We start from the raw sequence: 25560 nt of genomic DNA on the forward strand, positions 1-25560 counted from the left end.
ATTCTGAGAAGCATTGATCGCGTAGACAGCCAAAATCTTTTCCGCAGGCTAAGAATTGTCAAATACCCGAGAACATGCTTTTAGAAAAAAATAAATACAAAGTAACATGAAAGTCAAGTTTTATGTGAGGAGAATGGTGGGTACCTGGCGTATTATTGGAAGTAGGCAGTTTACTGTAGTTTAAAAGGCTTTAGATAAACACTTGAAGATGAAGGGAATGGAGGGATACAGGTGACACAGAGGAGGAAAACATTTAGTATAAATTGGCATCAAGATTGGAGGAGTATTATGGGCTGCAAGGCCTGTTCAGCGCTGTTCTGTGCTTTGATTGTTCTATAATTTACCTTCATACATTAGTTACACTAATAAAATGTAAGTAGATTAAAATCTTAAACATAATAAAATCTTAATCATGCTGCAGAAACAGTCACTAGAGGTAGAATGACCTTAAAATTACATACTTTGGAAAGAAATATTTCTCATTTTAATTTACCTTTCAACATCTTGACAGCAACAGTTGTGCATGTAGAGTACTTTTCGATATTAAACGCAGCTGCTTCAATCACTTTGCCAAAAGCTCCACAACCTAATGGTTTTCCTGATTTAAAATATTAAAATAATATGAAACAATTAATTAGGTGTTTTGAATGTTCTTGATAAATGCTGCAAGTAATACAATTTATTCATATAATGGCGCATAGGATTAAGAGAAGATTTGATGACAACAGCCCAGTTGTTGCTTTTTTAATGGTTATCATTCAGTAAATAATTATAGAATTTTAGCACAACTGCAGCAATAAATCTTCTACAAAAGAGCAAGTCTAAACAAATTGAATTGAGTGAAGTATTATTACTGCCCCTGAAATTTGATAAGTAAGAAAAGATGCAGGATGTAAAAGTGCTTTTTCCTATTTCAACCATATACTTTGTGGCTTTCTCTACTAGAAATTTGAGTAGTCACAAAGAAGTTGTAAATTTTATTGCTCCATAATGTTAAGTTCTCCATGCATTGACTATGTTCAAAAGTTTAAATGCAAGTTTATTCTAAAGAGGGGCTAAAACATGACAGCATCATCAAGGTGGGGAATCTCACCCAATTTAAGCCTGTCCCGAGGAAACTCCCATTTACTGGCATCATATGACAGCTGTTCATACTGTTTATCCATGGGTACTTCATCGGGGTCCATGATGATTGACAAGTAGCCTGTTTTCAGTTCTGCATCACTGGGCTGGATAAGAACCACAACTCAAAGTTACTTAACTGCTCTCATTGTATGAACAGAATAACCGTGCTCCTTTTAGTGATTTTTGAGAAATGACACAGAACAGTCAATGATCCAGAATTAAATGTTGCCAAACAAACAAAAGCAGGCAGCGCATGAGCTAAACTGAACATGCCCGCCTCACTCGCAATTACTTCAGATTTCTTTGTAATGCAGTTTGGCGGGCCTGAGCATGTAGGGTGGACAACAAGGGTCTTTCTATCCGTGAATGACAATTCTAATTAACACACATTTAGTCATTCCTTTGTTAAATTATGCAGCAGCATTAATAGAAAGAAATAAAAGCATGTGCACGTTGTTTTAAACACAAAGAAAACAGCAATATGAAAAAGCAATGGTCAGTTTTCATTTGTCATGCAGTGCAAGCTCCCCCAGGACAATGGTGGGATTGTTTCATTACCCGCTTTATTTTTCGAATGATGATTATTAGAAGCAGCCAAAAGAACGTGGCAATTACTCCAGTGCCAATCAAGATAATCAGCTCAACGTTTGTCTTCTCGTCAACTCCTGGCACAGAAGAAAAACATCTTTTCAGTTTTGTACTGGTGCAGGTGGGAGTTTATTGAGAAACAAATAAAGTACACAGATTGATCCTGCACTAGGATTGAAACACCTCAAAGTAGATGAAACAAAGTGAGCTTGAAATCTAAGAAATAGATTGGATATTACTCGATGATATTAGAGGATACTTTGACTGCCACAATACAACGTAGTATATGAATGCACTAATATTGTAAGAAAGTACAGGACACAGTCTTATATAATATATTAAACAAGTAATACATGACAGTCATTTGATTTAAAAATAATACTTAAAAATATTTCCCAAGTATTTCTCAGAGGTAGAGAAGTATGAATAGCCTGGGCAGGAGTTGGGCAAGGGGTTGAGGGGAGGAAGGGTTGTAAGGAGGACATCAGAGAAGTTGGAGATTGTAACCTTGCATGAGCATTTTGAGGGAGTTATAGTTAGCAGATCAGTGCCTGGTGGTAGGTGATCAGAAAATCCTCATATATATTTTTAAAACATTTGGCATAAGTCCTGGTGCCTGAAATGGCTATTTTTAAAAGACTATACTGTGTTTCTTTTTATAACCTATATAACACTTATAATTTTGGAAAATTGCCAATAAATAAATTAATAGTAAAACATACTAAATTTCTACTTACTACCCATTATGCCACTGGCATTTAGGGCAGCAATGAAGATCCTCCATCGCTGTCTATATAGAAGGATTCTTCATCACTGTTTCCATAACAGTTGTTTTTTGACCAGACAGTTGTTAGCCCTGAGCTGAGTCTGCAAATCTGGAGGACGAGTGGGGCACTCTTAATCTGGCCTCTACCCTTTGACCTGTTTGGCATGAGTGACCCTACCAAGAGCACAAGGCCCTGACTCCAGCCAACAGAGATCTCCAAGTCATTGAGGCACACAAGCCTCCAGCTCCTACGAGAAAGTTGTGGTCCCCTTGGAGGAGACGAAATTCAGTGAATAGTTAATTCACTTTAGTTACTGAAATGACTCGGCAATTGATTCATTAAACACTCCAGTTTAATATTATTGCCATTCAAAAATTATTACATTTTGAATTATAAGGGCAAATGGATTTGCATCTTCCTGATAGTATGGCACGACAGTTGCTCTTTTATATAAAATACCGTTCATTGCTGTGTGCTACAGGATATATAGATATTTGCAGTATGCCATGTGGATACAAGGAAGATTGCTTCACTTCTTCTAACCTTCAACAGCAATTGCTGCATACGTTTCTGCACAGCCCTGCATATTACAAGCCTCACACTTGTACGTCCCTTCATCTTCCTTCTTCAGTCTCTGGATAGTCAAGGTCCTGTTCAGCTTGCCAAGAACAATGCCTGGTAGCACAGAGACACAAGGTGTTAATCAATAAAACTCCATTTCCTGCACAACTCACAAAGTTTCAATGCAGTGTTGGCAAAGCTGAAAGGATTTTCTGAGTAAAACAATCGTACAGCCACATTGCCAAGTGTTGCTCTTTCTACTGATACTTACCGTACACTATTTGAAAACTTATACTTAATCATGTATAACTCATGAACAAATCCTTGTTAAAGGAAATCAAAAACAAACCGCAGATGTTAGTCATCCCAAATAACAATGCTGGAGACACTCAGCAGAACAAACGTTTTTTTCTGATAGGTCAACCATAGCAATGGTGTTGCTTCCTTTAATGATACAGAACCTGAAAATTTCATTTATTTTCCTGCCAATTGCCCTATAATCATCTTCACACAGTGTAGCTCATTTCTTTACAGATCTGAAGGGATAGTTTAGTGGTCAACATCCACTATGTGCCTTCATTTGTAAAAGACACCACATCAGGGGCAGTGGATACAACAGACAACCCCAGTAGATTCACAGGTGAAGTGTTGTCTCACCTGGAAAGACTGTTTAGAGCCCTGAATGAAGGTAAGAGAGGAAGTGAAAGGGCAGGTATAGCATTTATATCACTCGCAGGGATATAAGGGGGGAGAGATTAATGGACAAGGGAATTATGGAGGGTGCAATTTCTATGGAAAGTGGAGGGGGGTGGAGGGAATAAAGGTGAGTTCGGCAGTAGGATCCCATTAAAGATGGCAGAAGTTGCGGAGAATGATGTGTTGAATGTGGTGGCTCATGGGGTGGTAGGTGAGGACAAGAGGAATTCTATCCCTGTTAAAGTGGCAGGAAGATAGGGTAAGCGTGGACATCCAGGAAATGAAGAGATGCAGATGAGGCAGCTTCATTGGTGGAGGAAGGGAAATCCCATTCTTTGAACAAGGGGGACATTTCTGATGTCCTGGAAAGGAAAGACTCATCCTGGGAGCAGGTGCAGTGGAGATGAAGGAAATGAGAAAAAGGGAATAGCATTTTCCCGTGACTACCCCTTGAGTTTTGAGAAAGTGGGAGGAGCGAAAGGGAAATGGTTGAGAGTGAGGACCAGTTCTGCTCAACAGAGGAGGGTGGTGGTGGAGGGGAACTGCTTGGAACTTCTGTTGAGAAAGAATAGGAGAGTTTTATTACCTTCTTGATGGGGTGGGGGGGTGGTTAGAAGTGTATTGGGACTGGTCATTCATGGTGAAAACGAGGTGGTCAAAGCCAGGGAATTGAAAGTTGTTGAGGAGATTGAGAGCATGTGAAGTATGGGTGGGAAAGGACTGAACCAAAGGGGATAGAATGGAGTAGAGGTATGCAGATACAAGTTCACTGCTTACACATTACAATACCTTCATAAGCATTCTCTCTTTTGGGCTGCCTAACAACAGCATGTCTTCGCCAACAGCTTATCACCTGAGAAACTATTGCCTGATGTTATTGGAAATACACCCTTTGTCATATCCATCATTCCTTCATCATCCCTACACATAAAATCAACTCATTGTCTCACCTTCTGGCATTGAGAAAGAGTCTCCAACCTGGAGCATTAATTCTGCTTTCCTTCCCCCAATTTTTTTCCTGACCTGATGAGTTTTCCTGGCAGTGTTTGCCTTTATTTGTTGTAAAGTTTCATCTTAATCCTTTGACTTTTAAATGTTTCTCCTATACTTGAATTTTAATCTCAGTCATCGTTTCTTAATATAATTTGGAGGGCATCTCCATGGGACATCGCCAGTGTGAGATAGTGAGCCACATTATTTGGTTGCATGAGTCTCATCTGAAGAGTCAAGTACTATCTTTGGCTAATGTTGTACACATTTCACAAACAGTAATCAAAAACAGAAATAATCTCTTATTAGGCAAGAGGAGTGTGAATTAATGGTGCTACTTCTTATAAGTCTTGATAAAAAGATTATCACAGAAAAATTGACAATAATTTTTGGATATAACATTGAACAACTATGAGCACCCTACCTGATGCCTCCAGAATCTGCTTCTCATTCTTGTACCATATAATGTGTGGCCTTGGGGCACCAGCTACATCACATTTCATTTCAATAGACGAGCTCATGTTCACGGTTTGGTCTGTTAGGTTCTGAAGCACCAAGGGAGCCTGTTGAGCTGCAGTCAAAGCCAGAAGAAACTTCAATCAACCAATGATTTTGATATTTGTCAGAAATAATTTTAGAAATGCTCAATGATAGGATCTGATAACCCTAATTGAATGTTGAATGGAGGTAAATTAATTATAATGATATGCCCCGTCCGAAATGGTGGAAGGACAGTGGCATTGAAGGGTTGTATTACAGACTGGATATCTGCATGAGCTCAGTGGCACAGTGCATGGATTGGTGATGGGTCCACTATTTGTCTTATCTACATGTACATTATTGATTTGCATGAGAATGTAGATCACATGATTAGTAAGTATAAGGAAAAAGTTAAAGGAGATTCTTCCTTGGTATATGCTGAAATATAACAGTGTTAGCTTGGAGTGGGATTGTTTGGAGAAAGTACAAGGGAACCAGCCCACAGCAACGTTTTGAGAAAGTCAAGTCCACAGCAGTAATAGTGGATAACGGTTAAAAGTATGTTTGTCCGGGGAAGGTGAGATCATTGTTCAGGGGCAGTACTAAATGAATGGAAAAGTTCCAGCAGAAGGGGTTTTGAAGGGTATAAAAAGGGGCAATACCTTTGGGAGAGTGAACAGTAGAGTGAGAAAGAGAGAGAGAGAAAGAGAATCCTCTCTTAGGACTAGTGTTAGTGCTAAAGTTGGAGAAGATAGGGACAAATATGTTGTGAGGGTAAGAGTATGTCTAGAAGGTAAGTTAACGTCAAAAGAGAGAGAGAGAAAAGGCTTTATGTAAGTTTGTCAGTATTCTGCAGATCAGTTCATTTAGTGGATGATACGTATTAGTTTGTTTTCTGTACTTTTAATTCATTAACAATTTGTTTTTCTGTCTGCATTGCATGTTTTACATAACTCTAATAAAGCAACTTCCTGTGGTTTTACAGTGTCTCCTTTGTTTGTGAATGCCTCATGCTAAATCAGGAAAGAACACAAAACATATTTCAAAATATTTTTTGTTTCAGTAAGTTTGCAGATGACAGCACAATTGGTGATGGTAGCTGACAGTGAGGAAGGCTATTTAGGATTACAACAATGAGATCTAGTTCAACTGTGCCAATGATCCAAGGAATGGCAGATGGAACTTAACTCAGACAAGAGCAAGTGTTACATTTTGGTACTTATATACACTGGAGAGTGTTGTAGAACAAAGAGACTGAGGCATACAAATACATAGTTCCCTGTAAGTGCAGACATGGGTAGGTAGTGTGATTGAAGAGATACATGGCATCCACAGACCTGAGGTGCAACATTTTCGTTCAGGGGTTGGTGGGCATGTGGAAAGCACCGCCAAAGTAGGTTAATAGACATGTGAACGGGTACTTGGATTGGAAAGGATTAGAGGGATATGGACCAAACTGAGGCAAATGGGACTTGCTCAAGTAGGCAACCTGGTTGTCATGGTTGCTTCGGGCTGAAAAGCCTGTTTCTGTGCTCTATAGCTCATTGGCTCAATAAGTAAATATGTATCTGAGCAAGGCCACTGTTATTATCATATTGTAAAGATGTTAAAAGTGGATGCCCAAAATAAAAAATAGAAGATCCATTGGCAATGTCTACATTCTTCAACATGACAGACAAAAATGATAGAGTTCCAAAAGTTGCTTCTGATACAACAACTTTTTATTCACCTTCTACTGAGAGAGTCTTCATGACACAGTGTTTTGCACCTGTCTTTTTATTCTGGGCTTCACAAAGATAAACTCCTTGGTCTTGAAGAGATATATTAATGAAGCTCAGCCCAATGGTGATATTTTCAGTCTTGTGTTCAGAACTCATCTTCCAGGCCACCTCCTGAGCGTTGTGTTTGAGGTGCTCACAAGAGAAGATGGCCGGAGTGCCACGGTAGCTTTGGAGGGTTGTTGGATGGAGCTTATACCACTTTAAGTTCTCATATATAAATCGGTCAGCTCTGCACTGAAGAGATACATTGTCCTTTTCTATAGGATGATCAGTAGGGTGCAAGTTCATTTCAAGGCCCTCTGAGAAAAACAGACATGCAACAATTATTTGTGCTCTGTTATGAACCAGTGATTCAAAGTGACTCTAGATGTATGATGCAATCACTTTCAAAGATCAGTAAAGACCTACACACAAACTTTTTGCTGTTTACTAATAGATACATGAGTTGATAATCTTTTGGAAAGCACATTATATAATGCTGAAGGACTGAAGACCTTTCTGAGGCATTCTAAAGCTGCAGGATTAAAGTAGCTTTTAATTATAAATCTATTTTTCATTATTCATATTCAGTCATTTTATTTTAAATGTAGTGAATTCAGTTAAGTTATCCATGGGTCAAACATTGTAATCAGTAACATAGTAAATACAGAGAGCACCAACAATTGGAAGAGAACAAGATATAATATCTGAAGCTGGAAAAAGAATTGGAGACTAAGGAGAGGATGTTCTATTTTTAAAGAGGCCACCACACAGTTGCTTTAATTAATATATTCAATAAACTCTCCAAATAATCTCCAAAAAGGAAACTTCTCCCTTACAATTCACAGAATTATACATATCTATTCCTGTGAAGCATTTTGAGAGCATAAGGCTTGTAGAGTATTCTTAAATTAGAAAAAGGTCAGAAAGTTGCTTTGTATGGATTACTCCTCATTAATACACATTTTACTTAAATGACTGAGAAAATATCTTCAGACTAAACTTTAATAAAGCAGAATTGGCTTTCACTAAAACTAGTTCCTGAAATCTAATGAGGTCACATAAAAATATTTTCATTGCAGGAAGGAATAAGATGTCTAAATTACTCACTCTCTGAATTTTGGCAGAATTAACTCCAATTAGACGTAAATAAAATTAATTCATTAGTAAACTGATTTTATGAAAAAGAAACAAGGTTCATGAAACGCAATGAGCCATTATTTACATGGCTGCATTACTAAGGTATGTACATTTGCATCTTTTGGTTTTAGAGAAATCATTGCACAAGGTTTTGCTAACTAAGTTTCCCTGGAATCAATGGATGCTGCCCTAACCCACTTTTGACAGTGTTTACTTGGTCAACAATCATTGGTCCAAACTCAGAGAAGTCCGAAGTCAGAGGTGCAAAGGAATTTGGGGGTCGTCATGCAGGATTCTTGAAAGGTTAACTTGCAAGTTGAGTTGGTGATAAGGAAGGCAAATACAATGTTTTACCATAAGACCATAAGACATAGGAGCAGAATTAGGCCATTTGGCCCACTGAGTCTACTCCGCCATTCCGTCATGGCTGATTTACCATCACTCTCAACCCTAATCTCCTGCCTTCTTCTTGTAATATTTGATGCCCCGACTGATCGAGAACCTATCAACCTCCACTTTAAATATACCCAATGACATAGCTTCCATTGCCATCCATGGCAATGAATGACAGCATATATTTCAAGAGGACTAGAATATACAAGCAAAGATATAATACTGAGTCTTTATAAGACCATAAGACCAAAAGACATAGGAGAAGAATTAGGCCATTTGCCCCATAGTCTGCTCTGCCATTTCATCACAGCTGATCCAATTTTCCTCTCAGCTCTAAATTTCTTGCCTTCTCCTGTATTCCCCTGACCAACGAAGTTAAATATACATTAGCACTTGAATATACATTAAATATATATAAATATACATTAAATATGCCTTAAATATACATTAGCATTTGACCTCCATAGTTGCTTGTGGCAAAGTATTCCACAGATACACCACTCTCTGTCTAAAGAAATTCCTCCTCATCTCCGTTCTTAAAAGACGCCCCTCTATTCTGAGGCTGTGTCCTCTAGTCTTAGGAAACATCCAATCGACATCCACTCTATCAATACCTTTCATCATTCGATGGCTTTCAATGAGATCACCCTTCATTCTTCTGAATTTTGGTGAATACAGATCCAGAGCCATCAAACCCATTTCATAGGACAAGCCATTCAATCCTGGAATCATTTTTGTGAAACTCCTTTGAACCCTCTCCAGGTTCAGCACATCCTTTCTAAGAAAAGGGGACCAAATCTACTCACTATACCCCTAGTGAGACCTCACAGGTGCCTTATAAAGTCTCAACATTACATCCCTGCTTTTATATTCTAGTCCTCTTGAAACGAATGCTATCGTATTTGCTTTCCTCACCACAGATTCAACCTGTAAATTAACCTTTAGGGAACCCTGCACAAGGACTCCCAAGTCCCCTTGCACTGCTGCTTTTTGTATTTTCTCTCCATTTAGAAAATAATCAATCCTTTCATTTCTTCCACTAAAGAGCATGATCATACACTTCATGATACTGTATTGCATCTGCCACTTCTTTGCCCATTCTCTTAATCTAAATACTTCTGTAGCCTCTCTACTTCCTCAGAATTGCCTGCCCCTCCACCTATCTTCATATTGTCTGCTATCTTTGCAACAAAGCCATCAATTCCATCATCCAAATGATGAACTTATAATGTAAAAAGAATCAATCCTAACAGAGACCCCGTGGAACACCACTGGTCACTGGCAGCCAACCAAAAAAGGCTCCCTTTATTCCCACCCTTGCCACCTGCCAATCAGACCACTGTTTTATCCATGCTGGGATCTTTCCTGCAACACCATAGGCTTGTAGCTTGATAAGCAGTCTCATGTATGGCACCTTGCCAGAGGTCTTCTGAAAATCCAAGTACACAACATCAACTGACTCTCCTTTGTCTATCCTGCTTGTTATTTCTTCAAATAATTCCAACAGATCTGTCAGTCAAGACTTCCCCTTGAGGAAACCATGCTGACTATGCCCATTTTATCATGTGCCTCCAGGTACCTGAGACCTGATCCTTAATAATCCACTCCAGCGTCTTCCCAGCCCAAGGTCAGACTAACTGGGCTCTAATTTCCTTTCCTCTGCCTATCTCCCTTCTTGCAGAGTGGAGTGACGTTTGCAATTTACCAGTCTTCTGGAGCCTTTCCGGAATCTACTGTTTCTTGAAAGATCATTACTAATGCCTCCACAATCTCTTCAGCCACCTCCTTCAAAGCCCTGGTGTGTACACTCTCTGGTACAAGTGACATATCTACCTTCAGACCTTTCAGCTTCCCAAGAACTTTCTCTCTAGAAATGGTAACTTCACACATTTCGTGATTCCTGACACCTGGAACTTGCTCAATACTGCCTTCCACAGTGAAGAACTGATGCAAAATATTTACTCAGTTTGTCTGCATTTCCTTGTCCCCCGTTACCTCTCCAGCATTGTTTTCCAGCCATGCAAAATCCAGTCTTGCCTCTCTTTTACACTTTATATGTCTTAAAAATCTTTTGGTATTCTTTTTAATATTATTGGCAAGCTTACTTTTGTATTCCATCTTTACCTTATTCATGACATTTTTAGTTGTCCTCTATTGGTTTTTCAAAGGATCACAATCTTTTAACTTCCCACTAATTTTTGCTCTGCTTTATGTCCATTCTTTGGCTTTTATGTTGGCTATGACTTTTCCTGTTAGCTACTTTTGGATCATCTTGCCTTCAGAAGACTTACTTCCTCTTTGGGATGTTTATATCCAGTACCTTCTAAATTGCTTCCAGAAATTCCAGCCATTGCTGCTCTGCCGTCATCCCTCCCAATGTTGTTTTCCAGTCAATTCTCGCCAGCTCCCCTCTTTGATCCTCTCTTATTTTTGTAAATCTCTTTACTCCACTGTAATACTGATAATTCTGACTTAAGCATCTCCTTCTCAAATTTAAGGGTGAACTTGATCATATTATGATCACTTTCTCTTCAGGTTTCTTTTACCTTAAGCTCTCGAGTCAATTATGGTTTATTGCACAACACCCAATCCAGAATATCTGAATTCCTTCTGGACTAAACCATGAACTGCTCTAAAAGGCCATCTTATAGTCATTCTAGAAATACCCCTCTTTTAATCCAGCACCAACCTGATTATCCCAATCTACCTGCATATTGAAAACCTCTATGACTATTGTAACATTGCACTTTTTGCATGCATTTTCTGTCTCCCATTGTAATTTGTAGACTATTGTTTTGGAGTCTGTATACAACTCCCATCAAGGTCTTTTTACCCCTGCAGTTCCTTAGCTCGATCCACAATGACTCAACACCTTGCACCCTACGTCAAATTTTTCTGAAGATTAGATTTCATTTTTTACTAACAGAGCAATTTTGCCCTCTGCCTTCCTGCCTGTCCTTTTGATACAATGTGTATCCTTGAACATTGAGTTCCTAGCTATATTCTTCCTTCAGCCATGATTCCGTGATGCCTACAACATCACACATACCAATCTGCAACTGTGCTGCAAGTTCATTACTTTATTTCATATACTGTAAGCATTCAAATATAACACCTTCAGTCCTCCGTTCACCCTTCACAATTTTGTCTGCCTTTTATGTTGCAACTCATCTGGTGAACAGCAATTTTACTCTGTCAACAGCCTCTCCTCACTGCACTGTGCCTCTTCGTAAAGCCGCTACCTCATCTTCAGCATTATCATCCACCTTTTCGATGATACTTCTTGCAGTGAAATATAAGCAGCACATGGAACCAGTCACACCACTTTCAACCTTTTGATTGCAAACTTTGTCTGAGGTCTTAACAACATCTACCTCCACAATCTCTCCACTAACTGTTCTGGCACTTAGGTTTCCATCCTCCTGCAACTCTAGTTTAAATTCCACCATTAACAAACCTTCCCACTAGAATATTAGTACCCCTCTAGTTTAGATGCAAACTGTCCCTTCTGTACAGGTCCCACCTTCCCTGAAAGAGAGCCCAATGATCCAAAACTCTTAAGCCCTCCCTCTCACACCAACTCCTTAGTCATATATTAAACTGTATAATCTTCCTAGTTCTGGCCTTATTAGCACGTGGCACAGTAGCAATCCTAAGATCACAACCCCAGAGCTCGTGCCTTTTAACTTAGCACCTAACTCCCTGAACTCCCTTTGCAGAACCTAGTCACTTGTCCTACCCCTTTCATTGGTACTTCCATGGACCATGGCTTCTGGCTGTTAACCTTCTTCAGGATTCAGTCTGAGATGTCCTGGACCCTGGCACCCGGGAGGCAACATACCATTCAGGAATCTCGTTCTTGCCAACAGAATCTCCTGTCTGTTCCCTTATCTCCCTTTCTCCCCTGCCCCCCTTTCTCTGCAGTGTGCCTCTTCTCCCCCCTTCTCTTCTGATTCACAGAAGACATTGGTCAGACCACACTTGGTTTCGTGAGCACTTTTGGCCCCTTATCTAAGAAAACATATGCTGCCATTGAAGAGGGTCCAGAGGAGGTTCACAAGAATAATTCTGGGTATGATAGGGTTAATATTTGAGGAGAGTTTGATGGCTCTGGACCTATACTCGCTGCAGTTTAGAAGAAAGGTGGGGGGTGTATCATTGAAATCTGTCGAATACTGGAAGGCCTAGACAGAGTGGATGTGGAGAGAATGCTTCCTAGAATGATGAACCTAAGACCAGAGTACACAGCCTCAGAGTACAGGGAAATCCCTTTAGAACATTGATTAGGAGGAATTTCTTTAGCCAGAGGGTGGTGAATCTGGGGAATTCATCATATGGTCTTATGTTTTACTTGCAAAAAACAACTTTGAAATGGACTGCGCAGGGTTTCTGTCATTGTGCACTGTTTAAATTGCTTTCAAGTCTCCAAACGCAAGTCTGCACAGACCTTTCAGATGGGATTTGTTTCAGTGAGATGCTGCTGCAGATATGACATACTTACTGGTTACAGGAAAGAAGATAACCCTCTGATCCTCTCCCACTTTGTTAACAGCCCGACATCTGTACATGGCACAGACTTCTGCTACTTGTATCACAAGAGTACTAACCACCTACAAGATCAGAACAATAGAGCCTTACATGTAATGGATTCAAAATAAGCTCGGATATCAGTATCTCCATTGACAAAAGGAGTATCGTTAGAAATGAACAGTTGTAAAGCAATGAAATCGAAATGTCACATTCAAGATGTTAATTCTTACCTACAATTATTGCTAGGCAACTACTGTTCAACTTGATTTATATACTTATTAATATGTTGTAATCATTGGAGTTAACATTCTTAAATGTTTGTTTAGCTAAAGGTTTTTAAAACTGTTAATTCACCTTATGCTTCCCTTCAAGGAACATGGTTCGAGGTTCTGAACTTTCTATCTTGTTGCTGCCATGATTGTCTGTGATATTCCTCCAGTTTTCATTTTCATTCCATTTATTGGGGGCTCCCAATTCTCTCTGATAACTATTGGAAAGAATTTGACATCATTATTTTCAAATGACATCCCCAAAATAAAAATTTCAGTACGTCTAATGACCCATACAATAATTGAGTTCCTCCATCTCAATGGGAATAAATTCTAAGTAATACAATTCACTGATGTACTTGTGATATTAGCGTATCTGCTAAAGGGATAGAAAGCTCATTTTGAGGTCAGCTTGGACACCAAGTAACTGGAATTATTTTCCTAATAGTCATGCAGAAATTGCAGTCAAAAAAAATTAGATTGAGCTGGGAGTTAACTCCTTAGTTTTCACAGATGCACAGTTCATTAATCCTAAATAACGAACCCAAAAGATGGAAATTCATCCTTAGTCATTAGCATTAAATGGCAGAAGCTGTGCACTGTACTCTCTTTCTGAAGCTGAATTACATTGGCATATTTGGAATCAGTGCTAAAAAATAAGTCTCATTGTTGACACTGAGGTAAATGCTCCATAAGGATCTACCAATTTCTGTTGCGAGAATTGTCTGCCTTATGATGTCTGCAACTACAAAATAACAACTCAGTAGATACATAAATTAGTCCTTTAGAGCCAAATGGTTCATTAAGTAGTGAATTCTGTAGTAAAAACTTACCCAGTAGTAAGTAAGTAAGTAGTAAAAACTTACCCAGACCTCAGTCAAAGTATAGGCCTAGTTTATACTTGCTTTGGGCCTAGTTTATAATTACCTGAAATAAACTTTGGTTCGGTGAAAAAGAAACTACAAAGTGAGCTACCTGAAGAGGTACAGAGAATTCATATTGACAACTTCAGAATTTCTGGAGATACACAAGAACTTGGTTTGCTGTCAAATTCAGACACTAACAGTGGTGAAAGCCAATAGTTCTATGATCATTACCATTATAAAATATGGACATTAACATCAATGGACCCAGATTTCAGAACCAGGAGAACAATGAGCACCAATCACTTTACTTCATGTTTAGCACTAACTACCAAGGAATAATATTTCCCCCATGGAAATTATAGAACAATGGAATTGCAGTTCAAACTGATTGCAGATATAAGAAAGTAAAATAACTATATTTGTATATGTGTGTAATTAAATGTAATGATAGCTAAAATGTGTGTTGCAAGAATCGAATTAATTTTTTTCAACACTTGTTAAGAATTTTCTTTTTCCTACTTGCCTCCTTGATTAAGTATTATTTAAAAATTATTAAATTACAAAAACAGAAGAGATTCTGTGGATACTGGAAATCCAGAATAATTCACACAAAATGCTGGAGGAATTCAGCAGGCCAGGCAGCGTCTATGGAAATGAATAAAGAGTCGATATTTTGGGCCAAGGCCCTTTATCAGGACCTTGCTTTTATTCCTCTCCATAGATGCTGCCTGACCTGCTGAGTTCCTCCAGCATTTTGTGTGTGTGTTATTACATTTCTTTTTTTTAATTAATATTTCTTTAACAAAAATGAGGAAGATTTCAGTATTGAATCGATGACTGTATATACTTTAGTTTGTCTATTTAGAATTTTGTACTTCTCTCACACTGAGGTAATTAGGACAGAACATTAATCTTACTGTTGAAAGGCAACATTTCATCAAAATTGATTTACTAGGGAATGATACAGTAATGTAACTTAAGGCAGACTGCATTGTGGATCAATTATTGCAATAAAAGTGAAATTAGTTTTCTCGATGAAAATCAAACAATTTGTACATCTTTTTGCCATAAAGTCAATGAATCAATCTGTACATATGTATGTGTGTGTATATATATATAAAAATGTGCTCTGTCTATCTCCTGTTATGTTTTACATGTTTGAAGTGAGTTATTAATGGTGTACATACCATTCAATATATAGCACAATCGGTAAATTAGTATACAGCCGCAAGAAAATAAAACAAAATTCAAAATATTAGTCAAGCTCCTTAGGTGACTTCAAATTAGGATGCATCAAAGGAAGTACCTATTTTTGGAAGCACGGCTTTGATAAATGAGTTTTGTTGCCAGAGATAGTTCAAGTTCTAAGGAAGATGAGGAGACAGAGAAACTACTGTAGTTCTCAATAAGGTTCTTGCTTCCGTGATTGGAAAGGGAAAACAATAGGGGAGGTGGAGGAAGGACCTACTGGAAGTGAGTGGTCAAACAAACAACAGGAAAGCAGATTGCCCAGGATTGTCATACAGGAAGTCTACCGGACCTTCTGCTAAGCCAAGATAACAGCCAGTGTGGGAGGCTGTCACTCATTCTAAACATCAATCAATTCACTTCCTCTACAATGAATACATCTTGCAGACACACAAAGTCAGGTTTTTTTTGTCTCCATAACACAGCTGACTCTTTTACAAATTGGTATGCTTGCTGTATGCCTACTGAGATACCAGTAGTTCTCAGATCCCTTTAGAGCTGTTATTAATTTTGTAACTCAGCTTTTGTAACTCATCTACTAAATTTTGTAACTCATCTACTAAATAAAATAAATATCCCATACACAAAAATAACAATATTTCACATCAGAAATTGTTCCCTTTCATAAGAAAGAATAACAGCTGAAGTCCATAAGATCTAGAAGCAGGAGTAAGACACCCAGCCCTGGTGTCTGCTCTGCTAGTGAGCACCTCACTGATTATTTACGTCAATGACACTTTCCTGAACTAACCCCATATCCTGAACCTAAATATTAAAAAAAATCTATTGACCTCTGTCTAAAATGCATTGAATGACTGAGCCCTCGTGGGTAAAGAATTTCACAGACTCATGGAAATTTCTTCTCAAATCTGTCCTAGATGACTGAACCTGATTCTAAGACTGAACATCATTTCAAGGGCAAAAAAAAATCAAACCTCAATCTACCTCATAAACATCAGTAAGAATTTTGTGTTTCAATCAAGTCACCCCCTGTTCTAAATGCAAAAGAATATATGCTCTGTTTATTTAACTCTTCCAAAAAACAAACCTTACATCCCCGGAATCAGTCCTGAGAACTCTCTATCTTTCCTGAAACTGCAAGACCAGATCTTGTACAATAGTATTCAATGCACAGTCTCTCTGTAGCCCAAAATAAATGGAGGCAGGTATCTCTACCCTGTGCTCAAATTCTATTAGAACATAACATTTTCTCTCCTAATTGCTTGTAGTATGGCACGTTAACTTTCAGTGATTCATGTACAAGGATGCCTGTATCTCTCTAAAAGCCAAGACCTCTCAAGCTCTCAATATGTAAAAATCAGCTGTTATCCATAATTTCTGAAACAAATGAAAAATAAATAATCTCTATTGGAATCATAATGAATTAAGTAAAAAAAAATCATAGAACAGTACAACACTGGAGGAGGTCCTTTGGCCCACAATATTGTGCTGAACTAATTAAAAATATAATCAATGGCACAACTAATCTAGTTTTTTCTGCATATGCAAAGTCCATACCCTTCTTCTTGCTGCTCATTTATGTGCCTATCTAAGAGTCTCTTGAACACCTCCGTTAACTTTTCCACCACCACAACCCCACAATCCCTGGCACCACATTCCAGGCACCCACCATTCTCCGTGCAAAAAAAGCTTGCCCACACATGCCCTTTTAATTTACCCCCTCTCATCTTAAATGCATGCACTTTGGTATTAGACATTTCAACCCAGGGGAAAAGATGCTGGCTGTCTATTCTACATATGCCTCTCATAATCTTATAAATCTCTAACAGATCTTCCCTCAGCATCCGCTGCTCAGAAGAAAGCAACCCGAGTTTGTCCAGCCGCTCATTAGTCCCTCTGAGCATCCTGATAAATCACTTCTGCATCCTCTCTAAAGCTTCAACTTTCTTCCTATAAGGGGGATGCCAGAATTGAATGCAATAATGCTTAGCTATTGTTGCATAAAAATGCAAATAGAATCAAATACGCATTTCTTAAAGTTAATCAACTCGATTTCATGACAAATTTCATAATCTTATTTAGTTCTTACTTGTAGGAGAAGCTACAGTTCTCTACGGGCTGCCATTCCCAAATAATGCTGCTAGGAGCAGGAATGCCATATGCTGTGCAGGTCAATGGCTGCCTACTTCCGTAGCTGTGAAAATCAGTATGAGTCGCCACTTCTTTCTCATGAATCTCTGGAGGAACTGTGAAATATTGAAGCACACTTTTAGAAACAGAATGTTTGTGAATAATATCAACAGGGTCACAGGAGATTCTGCAGATGCTAGAAATCTTGAGCAGTACACACAAAATGCAGGAGGAATACAGCAGGTCAGGCAGCATCTATTGAGGAAAATAAATAGTCAATGTTTTAAGCCAAGAGGGATCTCAGCCCAAAACATAGTCTGTCCTTTCTCCTCTTTAGTTCCTCCAGCATCTGATGTGTGTGTTGCTCAACAAGGTAACCTATTGAGATGCAGACTGACATGAGGCTGGATAGATAACCCAAAAAATCCAAGTACTCTTATCTTCTGTTGTCAAAATTAAATGCAATTCAAATCATACATTTGTAGCTTATTTAAAATTATGGACAAAATAGGTATAGTATTTTAATGCCCTGAGAGATGCGCTCAAAATTATTTTTGAATGAACTTAAAAATGGATAGAAGCAGATTGCCCAGTTAACGCAATTATTGGTCCCACTAAAATTTCAAACCTGATACTTTGTAGGAGAAAATATGTTTACAATCAGTAAATCAAGTAGGCTAATCAATTTAAATTGAATTATACAATTGCTATTATTAGAATACCAGAGAACTTTGCTGATATACAGTACAGTCATAGAGTTAGAGAGCAATAGAGCATGGAAACAAAAAAATTGGCCCATTTCTCCATGCCAGTCAAGATGTCCATCTCTCATCCTAAACACAAAGTACACTGCAGATGCTGCGGTCAAATCAACACGTACAAACAAGCTGAATGAACTCAGCAGGTCGGGCAGCATCTGTTGAAAGGAGCAGTCAACGTTTCGGGCCGAGACCCTTCGTCTGAAGAAGGAGGAGGGGGCAGGGGCCCTATATATATATATAGTCCAGTCCGAAACATTGACAGCTCTTTTCAACGGATGCTGCCCAACCTGCTGAGTTTATCCAGCTTGTTTGTATGTGTTGATAAGCTCATCCTATTTGGCCCATATCCCTGAACCTTTCCTATTAATGCACCATCGTGTCTTTGGTGATTGAAAAGATCAGCCCAACCTAATCCAATATTCCAACACTTGGTCCACAATTTTGCATATCACATGTCTTCAAGGACACATTTAAATACTTTTGCTTCTATTGCCCTTTCAGATTGCAAGTTCCAAGCCCTTACCAAAGGAAAAAACATTCCAGCTCATCTTCACACTGATTTTGCTGTAAATTATTTCATTGCCCTCTTTAAGTAATAAAGTCAGTACACTTGTTAAATTGTCTTCTATTACAGCTCTTCTGTAATGCATATTTGAATTTATCTATGCCAAAGAAAGACTTAATTATACGTACAATGAAATGACTGTGCCATATTGATTTGGAATGAGTTCTTTATATAATGAACTAAATGCAATTAAATCATGCTGAGAAATAGTTCAGCATATCTTCTTTAGTCAATCTCAATTGTTGGCTACTTTACATACAGTTTATGATTTTTGCCAACCATATTCTCTTTCATTGAATGATCTTCACCATTCACCTGAGATACTTCCGCAAAGAAAGAGCCTGTGATTACAGAAGTGCTTACCATTTACTAGGAGTTGAACTGTGTGTTGTTGCTCTTCATTTGACATTGGATTTCTAAGTATAATTGTGTAATTCCCAGCATCCTTCTCTGTCACACCGCTGATCATCAATGTATATCCGAGCTGCTTTATTTTGTAGTGATCCTTACTTATTGGTCTTCCATTCTTGGTCCTTTAAAAAAGAATCTATTGGTAATTCTTCTGAAACACTTCAGGGAGTTTGTTAGACTGTGTTCAAACCAACATAAAAGTTGGTCCTTTTGTGTATTTTCCTTTACAGAGCAACCCTAAGAAAATGCTTGATATGTGTATAGCAAAATATTAGAAATATACATTGAAGGATGTTTGATATGGAACAAAGAACTGTTGATTAAATTAACTTCTAATAGAAAATACAGAAGGTTTTATAGCTTTCTTTTTAAAGCATTTTTTAGCATGACTTCAGCAGATCAGGTCACCTGATTCATTCAAATTACCTAACAAAGAAAAACTGCATGTTTATATGATATCAAGAAGATACTAATATATTTGATATTAAACATATGAAATTCTTACAAAGCATGGTTTGATTGGTTTATCCATTTTGATGCATTATAACAAAATTGTCTTAAGTCTTAGAAACAAAATATTCACCATAAAGTTCAATACATTCCATTTGTTTAAAGGCATTCATCATTTCATGTAAACATGTCAAAATGAATCATAAAACTGATAACTTCATTTAGTCATAAATATATATATATATATATGGAATGCTTTAGTATACATCTCTGAAAATTAACTGTCATTAATTACTTGTGTCATTTATTTAGCAATTACCATTTCACTTCTGGTTGGGGATAGCCTGTGACCTTCACAGGAATTTTGACATTCCTTTCTTTCAACACTGTCTCAATTATTGACCTGGCTCTGTGATCTATGAAGATGAAGGGTTTCTCTGAAAGCACAAAATGAAAACAAAGTCAGATCCACAATGGTAATGTTCTTATTGAAAACATTGGGCTAGGGAATTTTTGAGCTGCAGAAGACATGACACTGTTTATGTAAGACAGCATTCTTCATTATGTTTGTGTGAGCGCGTTGGGAAAACAAATGCTAACGTGTAGTGAGAGTTTTTGAAGGCTGGGCTTCTCGCCCTGTAAAAATGATGTGAAGATTGCTCAGTTGTCAAGAAAACGCACATTTATTTTTGTAGGAATGCTATTCTCCAAACAAACTACAGATGCCTTACTTGATGACCCAAAAGCACATTTTTCAGCTAACATTAGAGCACTGTCAGCTCATTCCTTACATTGTCAAAAGAATTTCTGAATTGTGGTGCTTTGTAGAAACTCTTGATTCAGCCTAACTTTTGTCAGTCATAAGACTATAAGAAGATAAAGCACAGGAGCAGAATTGGTCTATTTAGTTCATCAAGTCTGCTCCACCATTTATCGGCATAGCTGACTTATTACCCCTCTCAACCCCATTCGGCTGCCTTGATGCCCTTAATAATCAACAAGCTATCACCCTCCACTTTAAGTATACCCAATGACTTGTTTTTTTAATTGTTAATAGTGCTTTACTTTAAAAATATTTTAAAAGCATTTCCACATAGTGGATGTATTTCAAAGCATATGATACAGAATGTATCTTACCATGGATAATAACATCAATGCTGTGCTCCATTGACATCATTCCACTGGAAGCATGGCATATATATCTGCCTTCATCTCTTTTTTTCACGTTATCTATAATCAGAATGCTTGAGAGTTCCAGGCCTTGCGGTAATTCTTGCTTCTGATTTTTGAAGAATAATTGGGGATTCTGCTATAATAAACAGAAGTCATGTTTATGAAAGGTCCAATATAATTAAGTTCAAATTTGCTGAATAAATTCTGGTTTACATAGATGTAGATTCTCCTATTGCAGTAACACCAGTATCATGCTAGGTTGGTTCACTTGACAGCAGTCTTATACCCAAAAGTTTGAATTTTAGTGTCATCTCCAGGCTTAATTTGCATAACTAGAACAGGTTAAGTACCCCCTTATGCGAAATTCCATAATCCAAAAACCTCTGAAGTCCAAATTTTTTCAAGCGATGACCTGACTTCACAAAGGAAATTCCCATAAGGCACTGGGAAAGTTCCCAGACGATGCACAGGTCTCCGTGCATCACAGACAGTTCTGAGAAATAACCTCACATATGTAATGAATTGAAGTTAATGAAAAATAGAAAAATGCTGCATAAAGCGAAAAATAATCTCGATCACGCATTGAAAGAATGGATTCGTCAGCGCTGGAATGAACATATGCCGTGTAATTGTATGCTGATCATGAAACAAGTAAAGATATATACACCAAACCGAAAATTGAAGGTAATTGTAATTGTGAATATTCAGCAGGCTGGTTACAGAACTATATGAAAAGGTGCGGCTTAAATTTTTAGATTTTTTAAATTTTAAAGATAAAGCATCCGCTGATCACAAAGTATTGATGAGTTAGTGAAGATCACTGCTGATGAAAATCTAACATCAGAACAAGTCTGCTATGTTTTTATACTTTTCATAAAACCTAAAAGAAGTAAAATACAAATGCAGTCCACAGTAACTAATTAATCAAAATACAGCATCACAGATGAAAGCCTGTTGCTGTTGTTCTTCTTCAACAGTTGATTCAGATGTTCACCTGATGCTGTTGTGCCGATTTTGTTACCCTGTACACATTATATTTTCATCATATTAATGGTATGTAATCACTCTTGCTGTGTTGAACAAGGGTAAGACAAAGACTGCTTACCAGTAACATATACATTCAGAGTCAGGAATGATCGTTATCCCAATCCATCTCATTATATTTTCCAAAATCCGAAATACTTCCAGCCCCAAGTATTTCGGATAAGGGGCTCTCAACCTGTATTTATTTATGATGATGTTGAGAAAGTGCTCTACTATATTGTCTTGGTATTAAACTAAGGGACTGTCTATATGTTGCATTGTATTAACAAATCCTTCACCAACATTATTACTTATTTCAATAGTTATATGTGGTTTGCTATTTTATTTTTCTGCTGTTCAACACATAGCAAAAAAGTACAGTGAAATCTGGTTAATTGGGACACTTGGGATACGCATTGATGGAGGAATTCATCCACATTGCATTTTTTTCACTGTAAGTGAATAAAATCAACACAGACTCCTAGTGTAGATAATGGACGCCCTTCATACAATGCTGTCAACGACTGCATTCTCTAAATCTTCATTTTCATTGTAACATTCAAGATGATTGTCGATACTTTCAAATTCCTCATTGTTAACTTAAAGTTCTTGTTGAAGGAGTAAAATTGTTACATTCACATTCTTGGCTGTTTTTGGAATCTCCAAGACTGAATGCTTGTAAACACGTGAGAAGAACAGTTCTGAACTGTCTTAATGCTTATTTCTTGCCAACTATCAGTCTCAAAAATTGCTGCTTTTTGGACACAAGCACAAAATGATATTTTAAAACTGTTCACTCGAATAGCCACACTAGTACATGCAACTGACACTAGTCAGAAATTGTTCGGTACCAGACTCCTGCCCCAGTTAAGCAGCATAGTGTTCCAAATAAACAAAGGGAAGCCCAGCTTTTATCTCATTAGGTTTTGTTCTTAAAGAGATGACCTAGATAAGCAGCTACCCTGATTAACTGATGGCCCAATTAACTAGAATCCACTGTACTTCCAGGTAAACATACAAAATTTATATATTTGTGACCATCATAAGATCACTTAGTCCAATGCAATTTTCCTCCCTTCTATCTCTTTCATTCTAAAGTCAATAAACCCAAGCATGAAGACACAGAGACTGAACAAAGAATCTTTCTGGTTCACTTGGATTTGTCCAATAGAAAAATCTTTTACCTTTTTTAACCAAAAAAAAGTAAAATTTTCATATGCTGTACCTTCTCTCCGGGATAGTCCCAATCAAAGTTCAGCCGTACATTCAGCTCGGTTCTGGCAGTACAATTTAGCATCAAGCGCTCTCCCACTGACAATTCCACTGGAGATGGTTTATTCAGTGTGAGGTTATAAATCATGTATCCTGCAGAAAAAGATAATAAGTAAAGGCTAATGATGTAGCTTGGCTGGCTTTTTGAACCTAATATTTCCAGACTAATGGGAAAACTCAAAGATCATCCATAATAAAACAATGTTACAGATTGACAAAGGGGTTGCAGTGAAGATGAGAACTTGTCCTTACATTATGTGTAATAGGAAAATATTTACCTTTTCAGTCAAAACAGAAAACACTGGAAACAGTTAACAGGTGACACACAATTTGAGGAAAGAGAAACAGAGTTAATGTTTTAGATCTACAACCATTCTTCAAAACTGCTAAGCGCTTTCAGAATTTTCCATTTTTATCTCAGATTTCCAACATCTGCAGTATTTTAGTTTTGGACCCCTGTAATATTGTTACATGAGGTACAGATATGAGGGAGACATCTCCCCATATTATCAGATGCCATTGCAATCTCTGTCTGCCACGGTGTTGACCTAGAATTGCGTTAACGGGAAAGTTTAACAACTGCTTTTAATGGCTGCAGGAGCAGTGTAGCAATAACTGTTCTAGCTCTGGGTGAGCTGCTGCCAATAAAGGCTGTTATAAAAATATGCTACCCAGGAAAATGGTGGGATGGGCAAGTGGACAAAGAAAATAAGAAGGGTCTTGGTTTTAGAAATCTTGAATAGGATGTGATAGAGGTACAGAGGGATACAATGAGGAACTGGGGTGAAGCTTTCCACAAAGACATTGGAGATGAGAGTCACTTAACCACTGACCACAAATCCTAGGTTATTGTCTTTCTGAGTTAGCATTTTATAGAACATTTTAAGTAATGTGTCTATTAAATTTCAATAACTTGTTAGTTGCTTTTTGAGACCAGACTAGAATAACCTAGTAAAAAAATATAGTCCTTCTAAAAGTAAGTTAAGTCAATTATTTCATTGAGGTGTACCCACCCCCACATTATTGCATGCATTTACAAATATATCTCCCTGAGGATGCCTTAAATTTCTTGGTATGGCAACTTAATTTAGAACTTAAAAACAGTAATTGATGTCAATAACTGTGTAGATATTTTTACAACTAATTGTTATTCATGAACATTAAACACATGAAACAAATATGTAATAATCAAGGATTCCATTAAAGTACTGATTCAAAATTATGCAGAAATTAAAGGCTGGTTGTTTGGTCCAACTGCTCCACATTAAGAAATACTCTCCCAAATGAATACATGTCCAATCAGTTCCAACATTCTTTTATCCCCCACCCCCTCACTTTCCTTCAATTACTGATCTTACATTGTTGAATGTAAACATGTGGTTCACATGAGTCTAAAACATTTGGATACATATTTTAATGGCCATTATTTATTTCTATTGATTTAAATTACAGCTAAAGCCCCGTGTTTTCAATGATGATGCTCCAATTCTCTTCCTAAGACCGTCACTGTAGCTTGTGATGTAGGATAGAAAAGTTCAGTAGCATACATACTGATGGAGTTCAGGGAGGAAGAAGTCATTGCAACTCCTCAGATGGCAAAGTCCCTTTCCTGACATGTTATCATCTTTAGAAGCAGCACAAAGAGAAAATGAAGAGAAAGCAAAGAATGAGCCGAGTTCATGCACATCCTGTCAAGGAATTGCAGGTCATGTGGACATTCCAGTTTTGGCAAACAGGCTGCTACCCGACTGCAGCCAAATTAAACACCTTAGAAAAGTTACAAACTCCTTGAGTATAGATTCAACTAATTAAAGTATCAGCCTCATGTTGAGTGAAATTAATGTGGATTAAATTCTATAATGAATTGATTATATAAAGAAAAACTATTAAAGTATTCATTGGAGGAAAACTAGGTTCCCTGTTGGGAAAACCAGGGATACAATAAAGGAAACATCACCAACTCACACCTCGCTCTCAGCAGGCGAGGAGCAAGAAGGGACTAGTTGCACTCAACTTAATCAGTCAGAACCGTAGTCCTACTGTGAGAAGCAGTATAAACTATGCAGTTCTGATTAGCTATAGTCTCAGGACACACATTGCACTGTAGCTCTTTTAAACGGAGATACCAACGAGCCACAAGAGAGGCAATTCATTTTTCGGATGGAAAAGCATCCATACTATTTTCTAAAGGGAACTATGCCTGACCCCAGTTCAGAAAACTGCATTCTCCCTGTAATCATGCTGACACTTTAGCTTCTAGAATGGAATGATCTTGCTTGGCTCTCATGCTCAGAACACAGCATTTACAGTACAAAATCAACATCACTCCTTAAATTTCTTCCTGGCTGCTCCGATCTTCAGATATATCTAAATCTAAAAGCTGATGTTTCATTCAGAAAGC

At 37.8% G+C, this 25560-nt stretch overlaps 1 protein-coding gene across 3 annotated transcripts in view; it reads right to left on the bottom strand.

Annotated features, from left to right (window-relative positions):
* The window catches only part of kdr (kinase insert domain receptor (a type III receptor tyrosine kinase)), a 73702-nt gene that overhangs the window by 23321 nt on the left and 24821 nt on the right, over positions 1-25560 (bottom strand). For 2 of the 3 annotated variants that reach the window (XM_059989219.1, XM_059989217.1), the window contains exons 6-18: positions 23113-23252; positions 20829-21000; positions 20011-20128; positions 19194-19363; positions 17464-17620; positions 13385-13517; positions 13002-13110; positions 6937-7287; positions 5152-5298; positions 3024-3155; positions 1684-1790; positions 1094-1229; positions 494-598 (exon numbers count right to left, since the gene is read on the bottom strand). In XM_059989219.1, coding sequence (XP_059845202.1) covers positions 494-598; positions 1094-1229; positions 1684-1790; positions 3024-3155; positions 5152-5298; positions 6937-7287; positions 13002-13110; positions 13385-13517; positions 17464-17620; positions 19194-19363; positions 20011-20128; positions 20829-21000; positions 23113-23252 — 1977 coding nt within the window. The remainder of the gene's footprint in view (positions 1-493; positions 599-1093; positions 1230-1683; positions 1791-3023; positions 3156-5151; positions 5299-6936; positions 7288-13001; positions 13111-13384; positions 13518-17463; positions 17621-19193; positions 19364-20010; positions 20129-20828; positions 21001-23112; positions 23253-25560) is intronic. The other variant, XM_059989218.1, reaches the window with a different exon arrangement.

Source organism: Hypanus sabinus, chromosome 14 (assembly GCF_030144855.1).
Source record: "Hypanus sabinus isolate sHypSab1 chromosome 14, sHypSab1.hap1, whole genome shotgun sequence".
In the NCBI taxonomy this organism is placed as follows: domain Eukaryota; kingdom Metazoa; phylum Chordata; class Chondrichthyes; order Myliobatiformes; family Dasyatidae; genus Hypanus; species Hypanus sabinus.